Genomic DNA, 25,766 nt, shown 5'->3' on the forward strand with positions numbered 1-25,766 from the left:
GTGACTATATAAAAAAATTTATGCTTAAGCAAACATATAGGGATAAAAACAGCAACTTGTGTTTAGTATACAATAATATCAACTACAGGAGTTTACTACTGATTAGGAAAGCCTTACAAAATTTCTGGAAGAACCTTCACATCTTTAACATTACAATATATTTAACAATGATTCTTTTATTGCTTCTAAGATTATTGAGAAGTCAGATGAAATTATGCTGAATTTATGGTTCAAAATTATTTTCCAAACACTTAACAATTAAAATTTAGGATAAACAACACTTGAAGAATAAAGCAAACCTTTTATAATAGGACTTGCAATATACAGCCTTATTTTAATTCATTCTGATTCCATTACATTTTTATTATTTGCATTGGTCCTGAAAATTTAGTAAGAACTGCATTTCTATGTATAGAACTGCCTGCATAAATCCATTTCAACCTTCATAAAATGGTCACATTAGTGTTTGAGCTTGCAAAACTAATAATTTTCAAACTTTAGAACTTAGAATGAAATGTAAGTTTAATATGAATAGAAAGTCTGACTATGTACAAGAGAAGGTAAAGTTTTCAATTTTCATATTATCAGAAACATCATAAAGAAAGCTAGATTTATAACACACTTCTATTCCTATGTGCATCTGAAGTATGTACAGTAAAACACCAACACAGCTTTCATGTGTAAATAGGGGGAAATGCAAACAAGAGTGACTTTTAAAGTATCCAATAAAGCAATCTCTATAAAGCCAAAATTAGGCTAAAAACTGCAAACAGTTGATTTCATCCTTGTAAGTTCTCAAATAAAAATTTCATCAGTTCAAAAATAGAAAGATGTCAAATTCACTTGAGAAACTAAGTTGGGTTATTTCATTAAATCTTGAGAATACTGCAACATCAAGTACTTACTGGTTTTGCAAGAGAAACAAAATTGACAGCTCCATTTTTACATTACTACTAAACATAGGAACATTTTTAAGAGGAAAGAACTATGACAAAACATTCTATGTGGATGACCTAAAAATGGAGCAAGGACTACTGCCCCTCAGCACATTTCCCAGAGAATTCACTATTAGGATATTAGCTGTGTGTGGTAAGAGGGGGAAAATAAATATGGTGTCCCAGTCTGCTGACTAGAACAAAAAGGCTCTGAATAGGTCACCATCTTCGATTCTGGATAAATTTCCTATTTAAGAATTCTCAAATGCTTAAAATGGTGGTCTTTTCAGCTACCCATTCTAAGAAGTCAAGTACAAGCATGCAAGTAAATTCACAGGCACAGAGGATCCATGTTAAAAACAGTTAAGGTAGCTGTGATGCAATACCAACAAGTTGAATGGTCCTGACACACTCAAAATATTATCTTAATTATTCAACAAAATCCTGAAGCAAATTCTTGCTAGTCTTGGTACACTGCTAAATACTAAAGTAGCATGTTTTTCCATGGTTTTGTTTAGCTCAAAGAATTTTTACACTATTAAGAAAAAAAATTAAAGTATTTCCCCTTTTTAAATTTACACAGACGTTTAATTAGCTTTATTTACAGAGCAGGGATTTTTTTTTTTCAGTCTCCAATGGTGCCTAGATAACATCATTAGGCAAGAATGCCAGTTTAAAAGAAATCTATGCAGAATCCTAAAAATAACAGATGTTGCTGCTCCTCAAGGGGCAAGCTTGACTACATCAGCAGCTTTCTCTGCGCCTCAGTTACTCAGAAGCAATTCTGTTGCAGTCTCTACATCCCATGATTTTGAAGACAAGGCCACTATTACTGCATTCTGTAGAGGAAAAAAAAGGAGGAAAAAAAATCAGATTTCAAGGAAATATTTTTAAAATACTGAATCACTCACTGCCTTTATACTGGGAAACCACATCTTGTTTTTTAATCTTTATGTTGCCTTGTACTTGTAGTGCATAAAAACCTTTTAAAACTAGCCCTGGCTGGTTGGCTCAGTGGTAGAGTGTCGGCCTGGCGTGCAGGAGTCCCGGGTTTGATTCTCGGCTAGGGCACACAGGAGAAGCGCCCATCTGCTTCTCCACCCCTCCCCCTCTCCTTCCTTTCTGTCCCTCTCTTCCCCTCCCGCAGCCAAGGCTCCAATGGAGCAAAAAGTTGGCCCGGGGCGCTGAGGATGGCTCCATGGCTTCTGCCTCAGGCACTAGAATGGCTTTGGTTGCAACAGAGCAACGCCCCAAATGGGCATAACATCGCCCCCTGGTGGGCATGCCAGGTGGATCCTGGCCGGGAGTCTGTCTGCCTCCCCGTTTCCAACTTCAGAAAAATACAAAAAAAAAACCCCCAAAAAACAACAAACAAAAAAAACTAATGACTGGAATCAGTAAAAGGAAAAAAAAAATCACTGATTTGTAGTAACAGAAAGTTTATCAAAACTAAATTTAGAGTATTTCTAAACCAATTCTGTCAGCCAAGATTTGTCATAATCATTTAAAATCAACCAATATATAAAAATAAGCACACCTTAATGTTACTTACCCTATCAAAGCCCATAGCACATAGGTTTTCTATTTTTTTTGTGTACTCTGGACTAGAAACTGGTGCTCCAGCATACACATGTGCCCAAAGTCGAGCTGTCTGTTTGAACATTTCAGGATTTTGTTTGTACTATATGAGGAAAAAAAAATTGACATACAATAGTGTCATAACATTCGATATAGTGGCTTAATTCTAATTGCCTAATGACCTTTTTCTAAATAAAACTAATGTAGAGTTTAAATGTTATTGATTCACTTTGTTTTTAGAATGAATTTTATTTATTAATTTGAGAGCAGAGAAAGAGAGAGAGTGAAGGGTTAGGGAGAGGAACGGGAAGCATCAATTGGCAAGCCCAGGGCTTTGAACTGGCAACCTCAGCATTCCAGGTCAAGGCTTAATCCACTGTGACACCACAGGTCAGGTGATTCACTTTCCACTGCAAATAAACTTATTCAAGAAAAGGCTGTTTAACCTGAAGCTGTAATTTGTAACTTATACTGACACAAAAAAGGGCAAATAACGCTTATCAACTCTGATCTCCAATTTCAACAAATTTAAGTAGCAAAAAACTAATACTAAGTTAAATGAGCAGTTAGAAATTGTTTCTAATTTGAGATGTTTCTAAACTCTGTGCAGACCAAACATTATACAACTAAATAGAATTATTAGCTTCCAAAATACTGTGGACATTAATAAATGTGACCAAATTTTTGTATTAACTATAGTTCAGGCAAGAATATACAACTGGACTTTACAGTTTTGCTAGAGCTGTATCAGTGTACAGTTAGTTATTAAGAAAACCCCATATATAATCCTAGTCCTGGCCAGGTAGCTCATTTGGTTAGAGCATCAGCCCAATACACCAAGGATGGTGGTTTGAACCCTTATCAGGGTACATACAAGAATCAGCCAATGAATGTACAACTAAATGGAACAACATATCAATGTTTATTTCTCTCTCTCCGTCCCTAAAATCAAAAAACAAAAAACAAAAAGAACTCTAATCATACACAAAGTCCTAACTTATAATACACGTTGCCAAGAGGAAAACTTTCCTCAAGTAAAGGAAACACATGTTAGATTGGATAAAAATGATATATAGAAATAAACACCGCCCTAGCTGGTTGGCTCAGTGGTAGAGCATTGGCCTGGCGTGTGAAGTCCCGGGTTCGATTCTCGGCCAGGGCACACAGGAGAAGCGCCCATCTGCTTCTCTACCCTTCCTCTTCTCCCCTCCCTCCCCCCCTTCACACAGCCAAGGCTCCATTGGAGCGAAGTTGGCCTGGTGACTGAGGATGACTCCATGGCCTCTGCCTCAGATGCTAGAATGGCTCCAATTGCAGTGGAGCAACGTCCCAGAGGGGCCGAACATCGCCCCTTAGTGGGCGTGCCAGGTGGATCCTGGTCAGATGCACGTGGGAGTCTGTCTGCCTGCCTCTTCCCCGTTCTCAGTTTGGAAAAATACAAAAAAAAGGGGGGGGGCCTGACCTGTGGTGGCACAATGGCTAAAGCGTCAACCTGGAAATGCTAAGGTTGCCGGTTCAAAACCCTGGGCTTGCCTGGTCAAGGCACATACGGGAGTTGATGCTTCCTGCTCCTTCCCCCTTCTCTCTCTCTCTCTCTCCCCCCCCTTTCTGTAATGAATAAATAAAATCTTTAAAAAAAAAATGAACACCATCCTGAAAAAGCATGAGTTTGAGGAACAGTAAGAACTCAGGAAATGAAGATAGATTGTATAGAGTTTTAATCATGGAGGAGCTCTGCAAACTAAAGAATTTACACTTACCAAGTAGGTAATAGTAGAGCTAATAGGTTTTTAGGAGTAAAGTAAGATTTGCACCTTATAAAGCTAACTGGTATCAATGTATACAACCTGGAATAAGGAAGAGGTTGAGATCCCAGGAGTCACTGGCTTGAATGCTGGGTCCCCAATTTGAGAGTGGGATCACTAATACCATCCCACGGTCACTGGCTTAAGCCCAGAAGGTTAGTGCCTTGAGCAAGGGGTCACTGGCGTGGCTTGAGCCCCTCAGTGAAGGAATGTACGAGAAGCAATCAATGAATAACTAAAGTGCAGCAACTACAAGTTGATGCTTCTCATATCTCTTCCTTACTGTCTTTCTCTCTGAATGAATGAATAAAAATAAAAGTTAACCAGTGAATACATGAATGAGTGAAACAACAAACTGATGTTTCTCTCAAATGAATAATCTTAAAAAAATGTTTTAATAAATAAAAGGGAAGAGGAAGAAGAGAAATAATTGTAGAAACTAAGAAGGAACACTGAAAGTATAAGGCTAGAGAAAAAAGAAAATTGTCTCTTAGAAGCTAAGTGAAGAAAAAATTTCTAGGTAGAGAAAAAAACCCTAATGGTTTACAGTAGGGAGTTGGCAAACTTTCTTGAAAGGCCAGGTAATAATTATTTCAGGCTTTCAAACCACATCATCTTTGTCAAAACTATTCAACCCTGCCTCTTGTAGCTGGAAAGTAAACAAATGGGTGTGACTATGTTCCCATAAAACATTATTTATAAAATCAGTCAGTCTGACTGTAATTTGATGACCTTTCTCTCCTAAATCAAAAATCAAAACTAAAAAAATATTTATTCCATTTGGCAATTGTAAGGTCACTTTGGTAAACTTCATCAGGCCACTTCAGTGCCACGGAAAGAGCTGGTTCGCGAGCCAGATGTGGCTCTTTTGATGGCTACATCTGGCTTGCAGACAAATCTTTAATAAAAAAAAAAATAACGTTAAAAATACAAAACATTCTCATGTATTACAATCCATTCATTTCCTACCGCTCATGTTCATGGTTGTGGGTGGTTGGAGCCAATCACAACTGTTCTCGGGACACCACCAAATTTTCACTGCATAATGCAACGTACATGGGTCGTTGTATGGCTCTTACTAAATTACATTTTAAAATATGTGGCGTTCATGGCTCTCTCAGCCAAAAAGGTTCCCGACCCCTGATCTAGATGATAGGTAGGTATATGGATAGATGTTCATTCTGTTACTCTTTTGATACTAAAAATTTTCATGTTTTTTTAAAAAGCATCTACTATATACCCAAGTAAGCTAGTATATTAAGAAAAAAAATCAAGAAATTAAGTTTTCACTATTACATCTGACAAAATAACATTACTGGAAGAAAAAAAAACCATTTCCAAATTTAGTTTCAATAGAGGTATGCCCACACGTTAACTCAAGTAGAGACTAAAAGGTAAATATAAAAAAGTCTTTCAGGCCCTGGCCAGTTGGTTAAGTGGATGAGTGTCAGCCCAGTGTGCGGACATACTGGGTCCGATCCCCAGTCAGGGCACACATGAGAAATGATCATCTGCTTCTCTTCCCCTACCGCTGCCCCATTTCTCTCTCTTCCTCTCTTGCTCCCAGTGGCTCGACTGGTTTAAGCGTCAGCTCTGGCAGTGACGATAGCTTAGCTGATTTGAACATCAGCCCAAGACGGGTTGCTGGGTGGATCCCAGTCAGGACATATGCAAGTGTCTACTTCTCCTCCTCTCACTTAAAAAAAAAAAAGTCTTTCAATAGGAGAAGCAGCTCTTACCTGATTTGCTACTACTGCATCCTGTGGATCATCGGGCTCTGCAGCTGCCAGCAGTGCTTGCAACGACAATAATACTGTGCGGAGGGTCATTGCTGCCGCCCTAAAATTAAACATAGGAAAAGATCAAGTTTGAATGTTCTATAGCACAAAAGCAAAGTGGTTGTTTTCTAAATAATAACTACTGGAGTAAAAAGTGATTTATAGAATTTATAATTACGTATCTGCCTGTCATATTTTTTTCTTCTTTACAATGAATGAGTCATTTTATTTTTAAATTTTTTAGAAGATTTTTTAAAAAATATTTTATTTATTCATTATAGAGGGGGGGGAGGAGCAGGAAGCATCAACTTCCATATGTGCCTTGACCAGGCAAGCCCAGGGTTTTGAACCAGCAACCTCAGCGTTTCCAGGTTGACGCTTTATCCACTGCGCCACCACAGGTCAGGCTAGAAGATTTTTATTTACTGATTTTAGAGAGAGGTGAGAGAGAGAGAGAAAGGAAGCACTAATCTTGTAGTTGTTGCTTCTTGTCTATGACCTAACTGGGCAAGCCCAGGGTTTTAAACTGGTGACTGCAAAGTTTCAGATCAGTGCTTATGCACTGCACCACCACAGGTCAGGCTGAATGAGTCTTTTTATTTAAGACAATTCAAACTGTCTTAAACTGGCTTTGTGCTTTTTTCTTGTTACCAATATCCTTCTGGTAAGCTTCATCCACTGACTTATTTTTGCCCATTTCCCTAAATGTAGTAAAGTAAAAATCAAGTGATATACAAATATGTGGAACTTAGTTTCAATGGCATTCTAAAAAAAAATAAGATATCAGCCCTGGCTGGGTGGCCCAACTGGTTAGAGCATCATCCCAGTAAGCCAAGGTTGCAGGTTCAATCCCCAGTCAGGGCACAAAGGGTAACTGACAAATAATGGCATGAATAAGTGGCACAACAAGAAGATGGCTCTTTGTCTCTCCCTCTTTTCCTCTCCCTACTCCCTCCCCCTCTCTAGAAAAATCAATAAACACATACACACACATAAATAAAGTATTGATCATCTAGTGCAGTGGTAGTCAATCTGGTCCCTACCACCTACTAGTGGGCGTTCCAGCTTTCATGGTGGGCGGTAGCGGAGCAACCAAAGTATAAATAAAAAGATAGATTTAACTATAGTAAGTTGTTTTATAAAGTTGTTTCTGCCAAACTTAGCGAAAATCCGACATAAAGTACTTGGTAAGTAATTATTATTATATGCTTTAACTTGCTGTAACTCTGCTTTATAAATTTTATAAAGTAAAGTTACTTCCCTACTTTACAAATCACCATTACTGTGGAACAGGTGGGCGGCTAGAAAATTGTACTAACAGAGATACAAAAGTGGGCGGTAGGTATAAAAAGGTTGACTACTCCTGATCTAGTGCATATCTTTTACTTTCAAGATAGCCTGAAATTGTTCCTTAACATTCTGAAATAGAACAAGTTTTTGCTTAACTATTTCACTTAATTCATGCTTCTAAATGTATTTATAAAACAAACATGTATCTAGAAAATTTTATCACCATGGTCGGGTAGCTCAGTTGGTAATAGAACTGTCCCAATACACCAAAGTTGTAGGTTCAATCCCCGGTTAGGGAACATAAAAGAATCAATCAATGAATGTATAAATAAGTGGAACAACAAATTTCAGTCCTCCCCTTTCCTTAAATCAATAAATTTTTAAAAAGGTATCAGAATAAAATTTTTCATCAATTTATACTTTCAGAGAGGCTCTAAGAATAAGAAAAAAAACCTGGTTATGATGCTTAAGAATGAACAGAAATGCTAAACTAGTTTTAAGAAAAGAACAGGATTTTAAAATCTTTTAAAACTATTATATAATTTTATCTAAAAGGAATTTCTAATTCTAAAATAGGGTTAGGAAAATAGAAACTGTTTCTATAGACTAAGGTTTAAAAATTCCTAAGAGATTACACAAGTCATTTTCAACCAACCACTGTAACATCTTTGTATGGACAATATTCTTTTAAGACAGATGTCAAAGCATAAAAATTCAAATTCAGTCCTTAGGCCTGACCTATGGTGGCGCAGTGGATAAAGCGTCGACCTGGAAATGCTGAGGTCGCCGGTTCGAAACCCTGAGTTTGCCTGGTCAAGGCACATATGGGAGTTGATGCTTCCAGCTCCTCCCCCCCTTCTTTCACTCTGTCTCTCCTCTCTCTCTCTTTCTCTCTCTCTCTCTCTCTGTCTGTCTCTCCCTCTCCTCTCTAAAATGAATTTTTTAAAAAAATTAAAAAAAAATTAAAAAGAAAATGTTCATTGCTGTCTTGTCGTTATTACTATAACAATGTTGAAATCTTTTTTCCTAGAAGTCTTTCTTAATTAGAAGTTCACTACTGTAATTTTATTTTATGCTTAGGCAATTTTAAAGAGAATGTTTAAAGGCACATGCACATCAAAAGCCACCTAGGGCCTGACCTGTGGTGGCGCAGTGGATAAAGCGTCAACCTGGAAACGCTGAGGTTGCCAGTTCAAAACCCTGGGCTTGCCTGGTCAAGGCACATATGGGAGTTGATACTTCCTGCTCCTCCCCCTTCTCTCTCTCTCTCTCTCTCTCTCTCTCTCTCTCTCCTCTCTATAATGAATAAATTTTTTAAAAAATCTTAAAAAGAAAAAGCCACCTAGATATATCAGCTTAAAGCTGACTTAAACCCAAAAAGGACAAAAATATAAAGTATCACAGAAATAGAATATACAAAGTTAAGCTGATTTCTCTAATATCCCAATGGACTTGTTTATCCTAATTTAAAAACATGATATCACTTTAATCAAAATCTTAATTAATTATATACTGCTCACAAAAATTAGGGGATATTTTATTGCTTCATATTCATTTCTGAAATATCCTCTAATTTTTGTTAGTATAGATTAATATAATTGTTCCCTTGAAGGAAATGTATCTGAATATTGAAGATACATCTCCACTCAAAGGCAGTATTTTATATTAAAACTATTAAACTCAAAATTACTTTAACTTACAATAAAAACGTAAGTATATAAAATAAAAGACATCCAAATTTTAGCAAAATCTTAACAGCATCACAAGTAACTTTATATATATTTGTATCTCAACAAGGCAATAGACATTTAAAAACTTGAGCTCTCAAAAAAATGAAGGTGGGCACTTGTTTTGTTATATATAAAAATTAACTCAAAATGATTCAAGGTCCTAAACATAAGAGCTATAAAACTTTTAAAAGAAAACATAGGGGGAGTGCTTTATGACATTGGAGATGGCAATACTTTCTTGGACATCATCAAAAGCACGAACAACAAAAGAAAAAACAAAAGACATAAAAACTGACATACAACTCCATCAAAGTTAAAAAATTCCTGTGGAGAAGGGAAAAAAACCAAAACATTATGTGCAAAGGATAAAATCAACAGAGTGAAAGTCAATACACAGAATGGCAGAAAATATCTGCAGATCATGTATCTGATAAGGGGTTACTATCTGGAATATATGTATAAAGAACTCCTACAATGAAAAAAAAAAGAAAAAGAAAAAAATGAGAAAGGAATTAAACATTTCTCCCATGAAGATATACAAATAGTTAACTAATAAGCACATGAAAAGATGCTTAATCATTAAGGAAATATAAATCAAACAATGAAATATTACCTCAAACTCATTAGGATGACTACTATCAATCAATCAATAACAGTTGTGAAAATATGGAATAATTGGAATCCTTGTGCACCACTGGTGGGAATGCAACAGAAACAGTATGGCAATGCCAAAAAAAAAAAAGACAATTCCTATCTGGATATATACCCAAAATAATTAAAACCAGGGATTCGCAAACAGGTATTTGTACATTCATGTTCATAACAAACATCAATTACAACAGCCAAACTCTGAAAGCAATTCGTTTCCATCGACCAATGAATGAACAAAATGTGGTATGCACATACCACAGAACATTATTCAGCCTTAAAAAGACATAAAAATCTGACACGTGCTACAACAAGGACAAATTCTGATGACAGTGTGTTAAGTGAAACCAGTAATAACAGACAAGCACTATGGACTCATAGAGACAGAAAGTAGAATGGTGATTCTCATGAGCTGGAAGGAGGGGGAAATGGGAAGATAAATAGGTAGGTAGACTCTCAATGTTGCAAGATGAAAGTATACCTATATCTGGGAGGAGAGGGATAAAGAGGCAGAGTACAGAGAAATTTTAGCAATGTAAATATATTATAATGATGGGTATACGTCAAAGTCACAGAATATATAGTACAAGACCAACAGCGAACCATAATATAAACTATGGACTTTGGGTGATTGGGATGTGTCCATACAGGTTCATCAGCTGTAACAAAAATACCGCTCTGGTGGAGGATGCTGATAATGGGGTAGGCTATGCATATGTGGGGACAGGGAATATATGGGAAATCTCTGTACCTTTCTCTCAATTTTGCTGGGAACTTAAAACTGCTCTAAAAAAAATAGTCTCATTTATAAAAAGGGTGGGGGGCTTCTAGAGATTGGTTGCACAATAATGTGAATATACTTATAACTCAACTGTACACTTTAAAAGAATGAAGATTACAATGATATATGCCAATTTAAAAAACAATAGGTAAGAAGATGGAAAATTCTGTCTTTTGTATTTTATAATTAAATATTTTAAAATTATAAGTGATAAACTCTTCCCTTAAAGATTCATAAGTTATTAGAATCAGAAACTAAGGACCTCAAGTTGAACATGTTAAAAGGGATTATTTGCCTTCAAAAAGAAAGAAAAAATCTGGAGCTTTAAGTTTAGATTCAATTTATAACAATCTCAATGAGAAAAAGTATACATTTTCTTTTCTTTTTTATTCATTTTAGAGAGGAGGGAGGGAGAGGGAGAGGGAGAGAAAGAGAGAGAGAAAGGGGGGAGGAGCAGGAAGCATCAACTCCCATATATGCCTTGACCAGACAAGTGCAGGGTTTTGAACCGGCAACCTCAGTGTTCCCAGGTCAATGCTTTATCCACTGCGCCACCAGAGATCAGGCTTTTTTTTTCTTTTTTTAAGATTTTATTTATTCATTTTAGAGAGAGGAGACAGAGAGAGAGAGAAGGGAGGAAGGAACAGAAAGCATCAACTCCCATATGTGTCTTGACCAGAGAAGCCTGGGGTTTCGAATCAGCGACCTCAGTGTTACAGGTCGACGCTTTTACCCACTGCGCCACTGCAGGTCAGGCAAAGTATACATTTTCTATCTGCTTAAAAATAAAATGTTGGCCTGATCAGGTGGTGGTGCAGTAGATAAAGCATTGACCTGGGACACTAAGGATCCACGTATGAAACCTTGAGGTCACCGGCTTAAATGCGGGCTCATCTGGCTTGAGCAAGGGATCACTGGCTCAGTTGGAGCCCCATGTCAAAGCATGTATGAGAAGTCAAGGCACATATGAGAGGCAATCAATGAACAGCTGGAGGGCCACAACTATGGGTTGGTGCTTCTCATCTTTCTCCCTTCCTTCCTCTCTCTCTCTCTCAAAATAAATAAATAAATAAAAATATTGGGTAGGTGTTTATGAACCGTTAAGAATTCATTGAATAAAGAAATCTGAAAATTCAGCCTTGGCCAGTTGGCTCAGTGGTAGAGTCAGCCTAGCATGTAGATGTCCTGGGTTCGATTACCGGTCAGGGCAGACAGGAGAAGCACTTATCTGCTTCTCCACTCCTCTCCCTCCCCCTTCTCTCTCTCTTCTCCCCTCTTGCAGCCATGCTCTATTAGAGTGAGTTGGTTCAGGGCATTGGATGGCTCCAAGGTCTCTGCCTCAGGCGCTAAAAAATGGCTCTGGTTGCAACATAGCAAGGGCCCCAGATGGGCAGAGCATAAGCACCTAATGGGCTTGCCAGGTGAATCCCAGTTGTGTCGCATGCAGGAGGCTGCCTCTGCCTCCCTTCCTCTTTCTAAAATTAAAAAAAAAAAAATCTGAAAATAAAATAGTATACAATGACATTGTTTAAATAACTACGGTAGTTGTAATTAAATTAATATCAAAATGAAACCTCCTCTTTTGGCCCTAACCACTATAAACACTGTAACATCTCTGATGGTGCCAGATGGGTGCTAGACTTATCAGGGAGATCAGTTTGTAAGTTACACAAATGTCTAATCACTGTGCTGTATACCTGAAACTAGTAGAATATTGTATGTCAACTGTAATTTAAAACCTTTTTTCATTTAAAAAATAAAAGAACTTTAAATTAAGATGTATATATTTATGACTAGTCTACTTTAATTTTTGAATCTAAAATTAGTACTATGGAAAAAGTATATAAATAAAAATACAATATTGGCCCTGGGCGGTTGGCTCAGTGATAAAGGATCGGCCATACATGGGAAGTCTTGGGTTCGATTCCAAGTTAGGGCATACAGGAGAAGCAACCATCTGCTTCTTCACCCCACCCCACCCCCACCATACCCTTTTTCCTCCCGCAGCAGACTGTTTTGAGCAAAGTTGGCCCCGGCACTAAGGATACATGGCCTTGCCTGAGGAACTAAAATGAAATAGCTACGCTGCCAAGCAACAAAGCAGCAGCCCAGATGGGCAGAGAGCATCTAGGGGGCTTGCCAGGTGGATCTGGTCGGGGTGCATGCAGGAATCTGTCTCTGCCTCCCCTCTTCTCACTTAATAAAAAAAATTATATATATATTAATATATTTTGTTTCATTTATTGTTCTTTTCACAAAGTACTAATTAAATTCATATTGTACTGAGATTTTTAGGATTCAATGTGTACAATTAGCTTAACTCTATTAAAAATAAATGCTAAGAGGCAAACAGGAATATAAAATTATTTCAGAATGTGTTAATTTTAATCAGTGAATGATATGAATAAGTGAGTACACATAAATCTATCTTTAATTTTGCTCAGATCTTAAATCAATAAGCAGTTAATATGGCTAATTAAATATTCACTCATGAATGGAGTAGGGCCTTTAGCATGCAGAATATGCATGTGAACTGTTTGCATTGTTAACTCACTTTTCTGTTAAATATTTTCCAGAAGACCATCAATAATAATTATATTTATTCAAAACGCAGAATGCTAAAGAAAATGGCAGCTTTTATGTCATAATTTTTAAGGTGTAATAAGCAAAATAAAATGCTGTACAGCTGTATAAATTTTTATATGTGTATACACCCATGTAGCCACCACCTAAATCAAAATATAGACTATTTCCAGTCCAAAAGATTCACTTGTGTCCCTCCCATTCACAAACCTTACCTGCCCCACCAGTGTCCTAATGTCTATCACCATAAATTAGCTTTGGCTCATTTTGAAAAATTAAATTCATAGTGCATACTCACTCCTTTCTATGAGAATCATCCATGCTGACTGTGTCATCAAGTGCTTTCCCCCCCTGCTATGAAGTGTTCCATTGTACAAGAATGCCATTATTTATCAATTCTCTTGTTGACAGATATTTGGTTTTTTTCCAATGTGAGTAAATCTCTACAAATATTCTTGTATAAGTCTTTTAGTGAACAAACACAATAATTTCTCTTGGATTTCTCTTGGATATATACCTAGGAGTGGAGCTGGAGCTACTGGGTTATACTGAAGGTATATATAAGGTCTAGCCTAGCGGAAAGTTCTGTCCGTTTTTGGAATAAAACAAAATACAAATTCTGACTTAATTCATGTGGCACCCAACTTGAATATTTCCACACCAATCCTATCTTCCAAATATGGTCTGAAATGGTTTGCTGAGCTGAATTAAGCCTTTCTGCGATCTCTGATGTTGTCAGAAAAGGAACTTGCTCCAACATGGTCTTAACAACATCGTCATCAATCAAAGATGGTCACCCAGAACGTGGCTTATTAGAAAGGTCGAAATCACCTGTTTCGAATTTTTCGAACCATCTTCTGCATGTCCTATCAAAAACTGTACCTTCACCAAACACTTTCAATAAATTTCTACATGCTTCTGTAGCATTTCTTCCTTGTTGAAATTCGTAAAAATACAGTGGTGTAAATGAACTTTATCAGTAGCCATGGGTACACTATCGCTTCACACATAAGACTAACGTGAATCAACTTTGTTTTAGTTAATTTGCTACGTCAGTATGTATGCTTTAAGTGATAAAAATAGAGAGGCACACATGCGCCAAATAAACATGTGCTTACGTGTTGAAACTTGTTGTGATAGAAACGGACAGAACTTTCCGGTAGACCTTATATTTAGCTTTGGTATATATGATACTTATGGCTGAGTGGTTGAGCCACATTCATACCAACAGTTCTTAAGAACCATATACAAATGTGTAGTGGTATCTAATTGTGATTTTAATTTGCATTTCCCTGATGACTAATGATGATGAGCATAGCTTATTGACCATCTATATTAACAAATTGTTTTCTAGCATACCTGTCGCAAATTATTCAATATTTATTCAATTTATTTTTCCAAAGATTATTACCCTATAACACAAATTCTAGTTCTGAAGTCCAAATATCCACACTTAAACATGGATATATCCACTAAATGTCAACTTTAGCTCAATAAAGATGGGGAGGGAGGGGAGAGAACAAACTCTTGGATATCCAGTCTCACCTATTTTATTTGATGTTTCTTTGATATAGATCTATATATAATAGACAGAGACAGAATCAGAGAGAGAAGGACAGATAGGGATGGACAGACAGGAAGAGAGAGAGATAAGAAGCATCAACTCAGTTGCAGCGCCTTATTTTTTCATTGATTGCTTATATGTGCCATGACCAGGGGGCTACAGCAGAGCGAGTGACCCATTGCTCAAGCCAGTGACCTTGGGCTTCAAGCCAGTGACCTTTGGGCTCAAGCCAGCAACCATAGGGTCATGTCTATGATCCCAAGCTCAAGCCAGCAACTGCGCACTGAAGCTGGTGAGACCATGCTCAAACTGGATGAACCCGCACTTAAGCCAGCAACCTCGGGGTTTCGAATCAGAGTCTTCTGCATCCCAATCTGACGCTCTATCGACTGCGCCACCGCCTGGTCAGGCTCTTTGATATCTTTTAATATTTTAATTATACAAATATCAAACAAGACTAAATTCAGCTACTTCACCTGTCTTAGAAAATGGAAATAGGCCCTGGCTGGTTGCTCAGTGGTAGAGTGTCGGCCTGGCGTGCGGGGGACCCGGGTTGATTCCCGGCCAGAGCACATAGGAGAAGCGCCCATTTGCTTCTCCACCCCCCCCCCTCCTTCCTCTCTGTCTCTCTCTTCCCCTCCCGCAGCCAAGGCTCCATTGGAGCAAAGATGGCCCGGGCGCTGGGGATGGCTCCTTGGCCTCTGCCCCAGGCGCTGGAGTGGCTCTGGTCGCGGCAGAGCATCGCCCCCTGGTGGGCAGAGTGTAGCCCCTGGTGGGTGTGCTGGGTGGATCCCAGTCGGGCGCATGCGGGAGTCTGTCTGTCTCTCCCTCCCTGTTTCCAGCTTCAGCAAAATACAAAATAAATAAATAAAATTAAAAAAAAATGGAAATAGTTGATAAAAGTCTTTTGGTACAAAAATTCAAGTTCTCTCACCATAATGTTTCAACTATCTATAAAGAGACAATCAGAAGTGGTAGTACTGCTGGCTTAACTCTGAGCAAAAAGGAAAGTCAGTGGAAGATTTTAGTTTGGAGTTGGAACAAGGTGGTAGTGAAGCTACTGCTAAGATTTTGAAAGTTTCACTAACAGGATTTGCAGGCAGGGTATGGGGTACCAGAGAAAGAAGAACCATGGATCACGATGAGGCTTTGGTCTGAGCAACTGTAAGTATGTAACTGCCAATAACTTAGATGGGGTGAAGCAGGTTTTTGGTTAGGGGGAGGATCAGTCCAGTTTTTGACATGTTTGAGATGTGTATTACATACTCAAGTACGTTAAACAGGCAGCAGGACATGACTCTAAAGTTGAGAAAAGATAAATCTGTGAGCTGCTAGTACATAAACAGTAAAGTTATGAGATCAGAAAGCTCACGAAGAAAGGGAGTACTGATGTAAAGGAGCAGAGGTCAGGGCTTAGTCCTGATGCATTCTCATGTGCAAAGCTCCAGATGAGGGAAGAATTAGTTAGGAAGTTTGAGAGTGGGCAAAGGAGGAGAAGAACGAAACTGATATACTGGAAACCAAAGGAAAAAGTAAGATATCTCTAACACTGCAAGTATTCATTAATATCACTGAATGATAGAGCTAGGGGGCTTGGAGTAGACTTTATAGTTAACAATAAGGCCAAGAAATTCAGTAAGTTGTGAAAAGTCAAAAATCAAATGACAGAAGATAAAATTAGGTGTATTCCACACTGTTTAATGTTTAACAGTATAAAATATAGATCAAGAAACTAGATCCCAAGAGATGATACACTGTGCAAGAGGCCTTATTCAGATGTGCTACTAGAATGGAAAAAGAAAACAAAACCAAACCAGCGACTCTTGCCTGTTTATCTAGTTACTAACTAAGCCAATTCGCCCATACACCGAACGTTGTCATTCCTGTTTCACTTGTTCAAGTTCAATTCTCTCCCTTCCTTAATAAATCAAACACATAACGTATTACTGTTTTCTCCCACTCCAATGTCTTTTTTTTTTTTTTTTTCCTTAAGCTGGAAACAGGGAGAGACAGCAGACAGACTCCCGCATGCGCCCGACCGGGATCCACCCGGCACGCCCACCAGGGGCGACGCTCTGCCCACCAGGGGGCGATGCTCTGCCCACCAGGGGGCGATGCTCTGCCCATCCTGGGCGTCGCCACGTTGCGACCAGAGCCACTCTAGCGCCTGAGGCAGAGGCCACAGAGCCATGCCCAGCGCCCGGGCCATCTTTGCTCCAATGGAGCCTTGGCTGTGGGAGGGGAAGAGAGAGACAGAGAGGAAAGCGCGGCGGAGGGGTGGAGAAGCAAATGGGCGCTTCTCCTGTGTGCCCTGGCCGGGAATCGAACCCGGGTCCTCCGCACGCTAGGCCGAGGCTCTACCGCTGAGCCAACTGGCCAGGGCTCCAATGTCTTTTTATACCTTAGTCTTTCCATCCAGTTTCAGAATATGGCAGACTCTAGTCTAAGAGAATTACATAAAACAATTCATTTAATCTTCTCAGTCCTATTAAGTAGGTATTAACCCCATTTTTTTTTCAGATGAGGAAACCAAGGCACAAAGATGAGGTAATTTGCTCAAAACTACACAAGTTAGCAAACAGCAGAGCCAGGACTGAACTTAATGGCTCTAGAATAAAAACTCTTACAACAAAAAAATCAGACAAAATATGTGAAAGCACTATGAATTACTGTGCATATAAAGATAACATCTACAAAGGTACTCCTTGAAACCTGCAAACCTAAACCGTGATGGATTAACACAACTTTTCACATTTCTGTTGTCTGACTTCCATCCAATCAGAACTGATTACTTCAATACTAAATTTTTTCAGTCTTTCACAAATATTTTCTTGAGAAAAAAAAGAATCAAATTTACCAATATAAACAAAGTCTAACTTTTCAAGAAATAAAGCTGGCATTGGACATTACCTAGTAAGTCCATATTTAAATACAGACTGTGATTTTCAATTGCATACTCAAATACATAACTTTTAAAATTACTGCCCAAATAAAAGAAACTCTAATATATGCTTATGTCTTAAAGGAGTTACACCTTTAACACTCTATAAATATAGGCCTGGAATTCAGGAAGAGAAGAGAAGGTAAACTGAAAATCTCTTACCATTGATCTTTCAGGATATCCAAACAAATAGCCCCTGTGACGGAACTAATATTAGGATGCCATATTTTAGTGATAAACCGGACCTAGAAATATAAAGTACACTTGAGTTTTTAAGTAACAAAAAATAAAATACATACAGTTTAAATTGAACTACAAGAAAAAAAAATCCTCAGATTAATTTTTAAAAATCCATACTTACATCATTTTGCCTAAGTGAAGGGAGTGGTGTAGAAGATAAAGCATTTAAGTAATTCATACGTTGTCATTGACATACATTCTTTTTAAACCTTTTAATAAATGTTCCACCCCAAGGAAACCTAATAATTACTAGGTGTTTGTAAGTAGTGAACAGCTATTTTTAAAAAATACTTTATTTATTGATTTTACAGAAGGCAGGGAACAAGAAGTATTATTAACTCATAGTTGCTTCACTTTAGTTGTTCATGGCTTGCTTGTTGTATGTGCTTTGACCGAGGCAAACCCAGGGTTTTGAACAGTGACCTCAGCATTCCAGGTCAATGCTCCACCACAGGCCAGGCTAAACAGCAACATTTTTTTAGTGTGAAGCAGGCTGTAATATCAGTTTGAATGAAAAAGTAAGCAAAATCACTGGTACATGGAATCGCAAGTAGTAAGCGGCTACAAGATTGCTCCTAATTTTTCTGTAGCATTTTTTTCTCAATTTTTTTGAAAGTAATTCAACAAATATTTGAATGCCTATTATTATGTACCAGGTACTGAAAAGACAATGAAGGTTAGAGTTTAAGATACTGATCCAAAATCAAAAGACTAGTTAGCAATAGAACAAAGAGCAAATTCATACAATCTGATTTCGGATTGAGTCTCTAGTTACTTGTCTTATCATGGAAGAGTAAGAAACCAACAAAGTGAAAATGATAATTTTATCATATGACCATGAAGTGAAATCTAACTCATCAGCTCTTACTCTGAGCTTTTGGAAGAGAGGAGTTAAGAAGAGGATTTTATCTGACACATGATTATCACCTAAGTCAAAATTCCTTAATACTTAATAGAAGAATTACTATGAGCCAAGCAACATTCTAAGTACTTTATAAAAATTAACACACTAACATATGTTCCAAATCTAAGCTGTTTATGGAAAGATGCTAAACAGATTTCACTTCTTTCCTGTGACTTGACTTGTCTATCCTACCTATCTCTACTTCCTCACTTACTCACTAACATATATGCCGTTTGAAAAAGCACTTTAAGTCACCAATGACTTCAAAACACCTAAAACTAATGGACATGTTCCATGCCTTGATCCTTTTTATTTATTTATTTATTTATTTATTTATTTATTTATTTATTTATTTAACAGAGGCAGAGATAGACAGGGACAGACAGGAACGGAGAGAGATGAGAAGCATCAATCATCAGTTTCTCGTTGCGCGTTGCGACTTCTTAGTTGTTCATTGATTGCTTTCTCACATGTGCCTTGACCGTGGGCCTTCAGCAGACCGAGTAACCCCCTGCTGGAGCCAGGGGCCTTGGGTCCAAGCTGGTGAGCTCTTTGCTCAAGCCAGATGAGCCCGCGCTCAAGCTGGCGAAGCTCGGGGTCTCGAACCTGGGTCCTTCCGCATCCCAGTCGGACGCTCTATCCACTGCGCCACCACCTGGTCAGGCCCTTTTTATTTTTAAAATACTCTTAATGATTTCAATACCTACTTCTCTCCATCCATAGATCTACCATCTCCTTAAAGGTGACTCATTCTTCACGTGAACAACCTACTGACTCTACTGTCTTCAGCTCTGCTCCTTCCAATACATTTTTCCAGAGAAAAAACCAGAGTCCTTTAAAACAAACCCGATTCATGTCATTTATTTAGAGTCCTTTAATTACTTCTCATTCCCTTATAGTAAGCCTTCACTGATAAACTGGCCCTAACCTATCTCTCAAACCTCACTTCTACCTCATATTCCATGCATCTGCTTAACAAGTCCTATTTAAAAAAAGGTTTAGTTGTATATGTGTATATTTTTGCCTTGGGGCCTTTATATACATTTCTTTTCTAAATAACATAATACAATGTCCTCTTCTGGCTAATTCCTACTTATCCTTCAAGTTTCAGCTTCTATATCACTTCTTTCTAACTGGTTCCGATAGCACCCCGTACTTTCCTATGTCACAGTATCAATCACACTTCTATAATCTTTCACTTGTCTGGTCTTCCCTGAAAGGCCCGGTATCTATCCTGCTTCCTAGAATACCTCAACTATCTAAAGTGCCTCATACTGAATAAATATACAGTTAGCATTATCACAGACCTGTTATAAGGCTAAACAGTATCCTTACCAAATAGAGAACACATCAAATAAGACAAGCTATATAGAACTTAGGTTCAACAAATATTTCCTCATAACAGATAGAGCCATAATAGCCACATCTTAATTTTTACCATTCATTGAGTTCAAAATAAAATTCTTACGCCAGGATTTCAGTAACTTAGACATTACAACTTACTGTGACTTTATTTTTTTTTAATTTTTTATTTTTTTGGGTATTTTTCTGAAGCTGGAAACGGGGAGGCAGTCAGACAGACTCCCACATGCGCCCGACCGGGATCCACCCGGCACGCCCACCAGGGGGCGATGCTCTGCCCCTCCGGGACGTCGCTCTGTTGCGACCAGAGCCACTCTAGCACTTGGGGCAGAGGCCAAGGAGCCATCCCCAGCGCCCAGGCCATCTTTTGGTCCAATGGAGCCTTGGCTGCGGGAGGGGAAGAGAGAGACAGAGAGAAAGGGGGGGGTAGAGAAGCAGATGGGCGCCTCTCCTGTATGCCGTGGCCGGGAATTGAACCCGGGACTTCCGCACGCCAGGCCAACGCTCCACCAGTGAGCCAACCGGCCAGGGCCACTGTGACTTTAAAGAAGTCTTCAATACATGATTTTCTTTAGACACTACATAAAAACAAATATGCTTACAGTGGTCCCTCATCTATCACCAGGAGTTAGGTTCCAGAACCCCCCGTGAGAGGTGAAAATCTGTGAAGTAGCAACCTTATATTTATTTTATTATTTATATATATTTTAAGACTTTATTTCAATTTAATATTCTTTTAATATGTTTAATATTTTTTATACTTTATATTGTTTACAATTTTTTAGGCTAGAAGTGCTTATTTTACCACGAATATAATTAAAATAATAAATATATAAAAATACCTATATACCTCAAAATCCTGTGATATAGCAAAAAGTCCATGATACAAAATTAGATAGATATAATTTAAAAATCCGTGATACAGTGAGACCACGAAAAGTGAACCGAAATATGGTGAGGGATGTCTGTATATTCATGCAGGACCAAGAAAATTATTATCTATTTCTTACACTGTACTACAACCTACAATTAGGAATAAATAACTTATATTTGCAGAAAACCTAATAAAAAATTTAATTTTCCTGAGCACACTCCATTATCCACCAGTAAAAATGTAGTTCACATCCCATCCTTGTCTTACATCAACAAAAGACATAGAATCAAAAGAACTTGGAAGAGATGAAGTTTAAGTAATGATACAATGACATTTACTATGACATATTGAGTCATATTTGATTCTAATTACAAAAAAGATATGGAATAGTTTATATAGTACTAAAACATTTCCTAATAACAATTCAAGTCTCCTTATTTTCAAAAATGAAATTAATACTAGCATCATTTGGATAACTTCAGAATATTCATTAACTTTGAAGAAGAATAGAAACAAAAATCTTACAGAGTGTTAACAGACCAAAACAAAAGAAGGGGACTATTCTTAGTTATTGGTGTACAGATGATGTTGGTACATCAGCAGCAGCAATCTTATCTTGTCCTATAGGTCGGTGTTTTTCATCAAATGCCGGTCAGCAAAAGAGTTAACCACCTAGACCAGTGGTCAGCAAACTCATTAGTCAACAGAGCCAAATATCAAGAGTACAACGATTGAAATTTCTTTTAAGAGCCAATTTTTAAAAAATATTTACATTTATTTATTCATTTTAGAGGAGAGAGAGAGAGAGAGAGAGAGAAGGGGGGAGGAGCAGGAAGCATTAACTCCCATTGTGCCTTGACCAGGCAAGCCCAGGGTTTTGAACCAGCGATCTCAGTGTTTGAGGTTGGCTTGATCCACTGCACTACCACAGGTCAGGCCTAGAGAGCCAAATTTTTTAAACTGAAACTATATAGGTAGGTACATTCCTTATTGAGGTAGCACCCATACGTGGTATTTTGTGGAAGAGCCAAACTCAAGGGGCCAAAGAGCCACATGTGGCTTGCAAACCGCGGTTTGCCAACCACTGACCTAGACTATATCATCTTCACACATCAGGGTGGTAAACTCTTTTGAGAACTGACACAAAATTTCTGGGGGACCAGTGGTTGAAAAACACTGCTATAGGGTGTAACCTATATTCATTCAGTTTTTAGTTCAACAAACAGTTCAGTAACTACTTCATGGTAAATGTGAGCTCATATTTCCACTAGAATTTCCAGTTTCAAGCTTGGAACTAAAAAATGTTATATTTTTAAAAAATGTTATAATATTAAGCTATCTTTAACTTACTGTACAAAAGAAAATGCTATTTTATTTTAAACCTTCATGCTTAGATGATCAGGCTCATTAGAGATTAATAGCATTGGTATTTACACTATATTTGACATATAAAAGAATGTTTATAACACCAGGATAAAGAAGAAAATTCACAACACAATCTCTAATACATAACTGGACAAATCACTGAGTTACAGTTTTCATAATTTTATGAGATTTTTCATTACTAGAATATAAATACTATTTACTCTAGAAATAACACTGTATGCACTGAATCAAATTTCTTCCACACTATATTCACTGATTCAAACATATGTATTCTCCATCTAGAAGTAAACCTTCTGCTCTTCAGGTCAATAATTTATTGCAGAATAATTAATAGAAAATACTCTGAGACCATATTAAGACAATCAATGTAAGTTTTCAATCCTTTGCAGTTTTAGCTGCACAGTAGTGAGAAGAGAATATAATCAATTAACTTCATTACTTTTACCTCATAAAGCTTAAAATTAAACCTGAGTCAACACACTGAACATATGTGAACTCAATTCAAAAAGAAATATACATATATATTCCCCATTCTTTCCATTGTATTTACCAATCAGTAAAAATTTCAAATCAATATATACATACATATACAGAGTACAGTACATTAATCATGTTCATTAACATTTACTACAAAAGCTTAATGCCATTAACAGGATAAGCATTATATTTAAAAGAATACAGAGAAGACAAAGGGAGCATGAAAAAAAAAGAATACAAAATTATTTTATTTTATTATTTTATTTATTTATTTTTTTCTGAAGCTGGAAACGGGGAGGCAGTCAGACAGACTCCCGCATGCGCCCGACTGGGATCCACCCGGCACACCCACCAGGGGGCGATGCTCTGCCCCTCCGGGGCATCACTCTGTTGCGACCAGAGCCACTCTAGCGCCTGGGCCATCTTTTGCTCCAATGGAGCCTCGGCTGTGGGAGGGGAAGAGAGAGACAGAGAGGAAGGAGAGGGGGAGGGGTGGAGAAGCAGATGGGTGCCTCTCCTGTGTGCCCTGGCCGGGAATCGAACCTGGGACTTCCGCACGCCAGGCCGACGCTCTACCACTGAGCCAACCAGCCAGGGCGAATACAAAATTCTTAACTACTATATGACTAACTGGATGAAGCCAAACGGAGACAAATTGGGGTTGATCAAATTAAAAAGACCTTTCTAAATCTTGAAGCTTACCTCAATACAGAATGGCTGAAATTAGGACAGTGGCCCAGAGCTACACGAGCTAATAGTACCAAACCACCACAGATCTTAGTTCTTATGTTTTGGGTCTATTTCCTCACTGTACTAAAGAGTTGAGCAGAAAGGGCTAATAGAACAATGACTTCAAAGATTAAATGAAATATTACCTAAAATAGTATCTGAAAACAGAGCCAGAACTATGCAATCATTTTGAAGCTATAATCAAGACTTTTAAAGGTTAATAATTAACCTGAGATCATGTAAGTGCACAACTCTGTGGATTTTATATATGCAACCAATCATCACAATATTTTACCATTTTGTCCCCTCAAAAAGAAACCGTGTAACCACTAGCAGCCACTCCCCATTCCTCTGTACCCCCTAGTCCTAAGAAAATCACCAATCCATTTTGTCTCTATAACTTTGGTTCTTCCAATGCTTCATATTAATAAAATCACACAATGTGTGGCCTTTTGTGTCTGGTTTCTTTTTTAGTTTTTTTTTAACCAAGTTATATTCCATGGTATGGATATACCACATTTTATTTATCCATTCAGCTGATGTATATTTAGGTTGCTCCAATTTTTTGGCTGTAATGAACAGTGATGTTATAAACATTTTTGTGTAAGTTGTGTAAACATATGTTTTCAATTCTACTAAGAAGAAACCTAGAGCCTGACCACGCGGTGGCGCAGTGAATAAAGCAACCAACCAGGATGCGGAGGACCCAGGTTCGAGACCACGAGGTCGCCAGCTTGAGCACGGGCTCATCTGGTTTGAGCAAAGCTCAACAGCTTGGACCCAAGGTCGCTGGCTTGAGCAAGGGGTTACTCGGTCTGCTGAAGGCCCACAGTCAAGGCACATATGAGAAAGCAATCAATGAACTAAGGTGTCTTAACGAAAAACTAATGATCGATGCTTCTCATCTCTCTCTGTTCCTGTCTGTCTGTCCCTATCTATCCCTCTCTCTAACTCTGTCTCTATAAAAAAATAAAAAGAAGAAACCTAGAAGTAGAATTGCTAGGTCAAAAGATTAATTCCACATTTACCATTTTAATCAAATTATTTCCCAAAGCACCTCTAACATTTTACATTCCCACTAGCAATGTATGAAAATTACAATTTATAGAAGAAATTTGTGTCAATGCTACTGTATTTTAAAATATTATAGAATGAAGCCAACAGATGACTTCAATAAGGGTCTCTTAGGGTGGTAATCATTGGTTAATGCTAATGTTTCTGGAGTGCTTACTCTATGCAGGTATCATTAAATCTCAGGTATCATCAACTATTAAATACAGAATTATTTTGTGTACCTTTTAAGAAAAAACTCTGCCAATTAAATTATGACATACAATCCACTGAACAGATCATTTCAGAGATGTTAAAAATGTGAAAAAATGTTTCACAGAATTCTTTGCATGGAATAACATCTTTAACCATTACAATCCTATAAGAGGACTTTACATATGAGGAAACTGAGGTACACAGGAGTTAGCTTCCTAAAAATCACAAAGCCAATTAAATGGCAGAAGAAACATTTCAAATGGTTAATTGTCCTTGGTTCTTGGTGGAGTCGTAGTCAGTTTCAGAGGTTTTTTGTCCTTATTCCTTCTTCATTAAGATAATGAAAGTCGGCCCTGGCCGGTTGGCTCAGCAGTAGAGCGTCGGCCTAGCGTGCGGAGGACCCAGGTTCGATTCCCGGCCAGCGCCCATTTGCTTCTCCACCCCTCCACCGCGCCTTCCTCTCTGTCTCTCTCTTCCCCTCCCGCAGCCAAGGCTCCATTGGAGCAAAAGATGGCCCGGGCGCTGGGGATGGCTCTGTGGCCTCTGCCCCAGGCACTAGAGTGGCTCTGGTCGCAACATGGCGACACCCAGGAGGGTCGCAACATGGCGACGCCCAGGATGGGCAGAGCGTCGCCCCCTGGTGGGCGTGCCGGGTGGATCCCGGTCGGGCGCATGCGGGAGTCTGTCTGTCTCTCCCTCCCTGTTTCCAGCTTCAGAAAAATGCAAAAAAAATAATAATAATAATGAAAGTCGAACACAGTGAGCTTCATGAGATTTAATAACCTCTAGCCTCATTTATTAGGACTATTATAAAGACTGTTTCAGAAAAAGCATACGAAATTCTTAGCATAAAGCAAGTGATAGCATCTACTATCATTATTTAATTTAAAATGTT

The 25,766-nt window shown here is 38.2% G+C and overlaps 1 protein-coding gene across 3 annotated transcripts in view; it reads right to left on the reverse strand.

Moving 5' to 3' along the window:
• Positions 1–300: 300 nt before the first annotated feature.
• The window catches only part of UBE2K (ubiquitin conjugating enzyme E2 K), a 74,755-nt gene continuing 49,289 nt past the window's right edge, over positions 301–25,766 (reverse strand). For all 3 annotated transcript variants that reach the window (XM_066279413.1, XM_066279414.1, XM_066279412.1), the window contains 4 exons: positions 17,796–17,878; positions 6,058–6,157; positions 2,488–2,616; positions 301–1,774 (listed from right to left, as the gene is read on the reverse strand). In XM_066279413.1, the coding sequence (XP_066135510.1) occupies positions 1,700–1,774; positions 2,488–2,616; positions 6,058–6,157; positions 17,796–17,878 (387 nt within the window). In that variant the 3' untranslated portion in view covers positions 301–1,699. The remainder of the gene's footprint in view (positions 1,775–2,487; positions 2,617–6,057; positions 6,158–17,795; positions 17,879–25,766) is intronic.

This window comes from Saccopteryx bilineata, chromosome 5, assembly GCF_036850765.1.
Source record: "Saccopteryx bilineata isolate mSacBil1 chromosome 5, mSacBil1_pri_phased_curated, whole genome shotgun sequence".
Lineage (NCBI taxonomy): Eukaryota > Metazoa > Chordata > Mammalia > Chiroptera > Emballonuridae > Saccopteryx > Saccopteryx bilineata.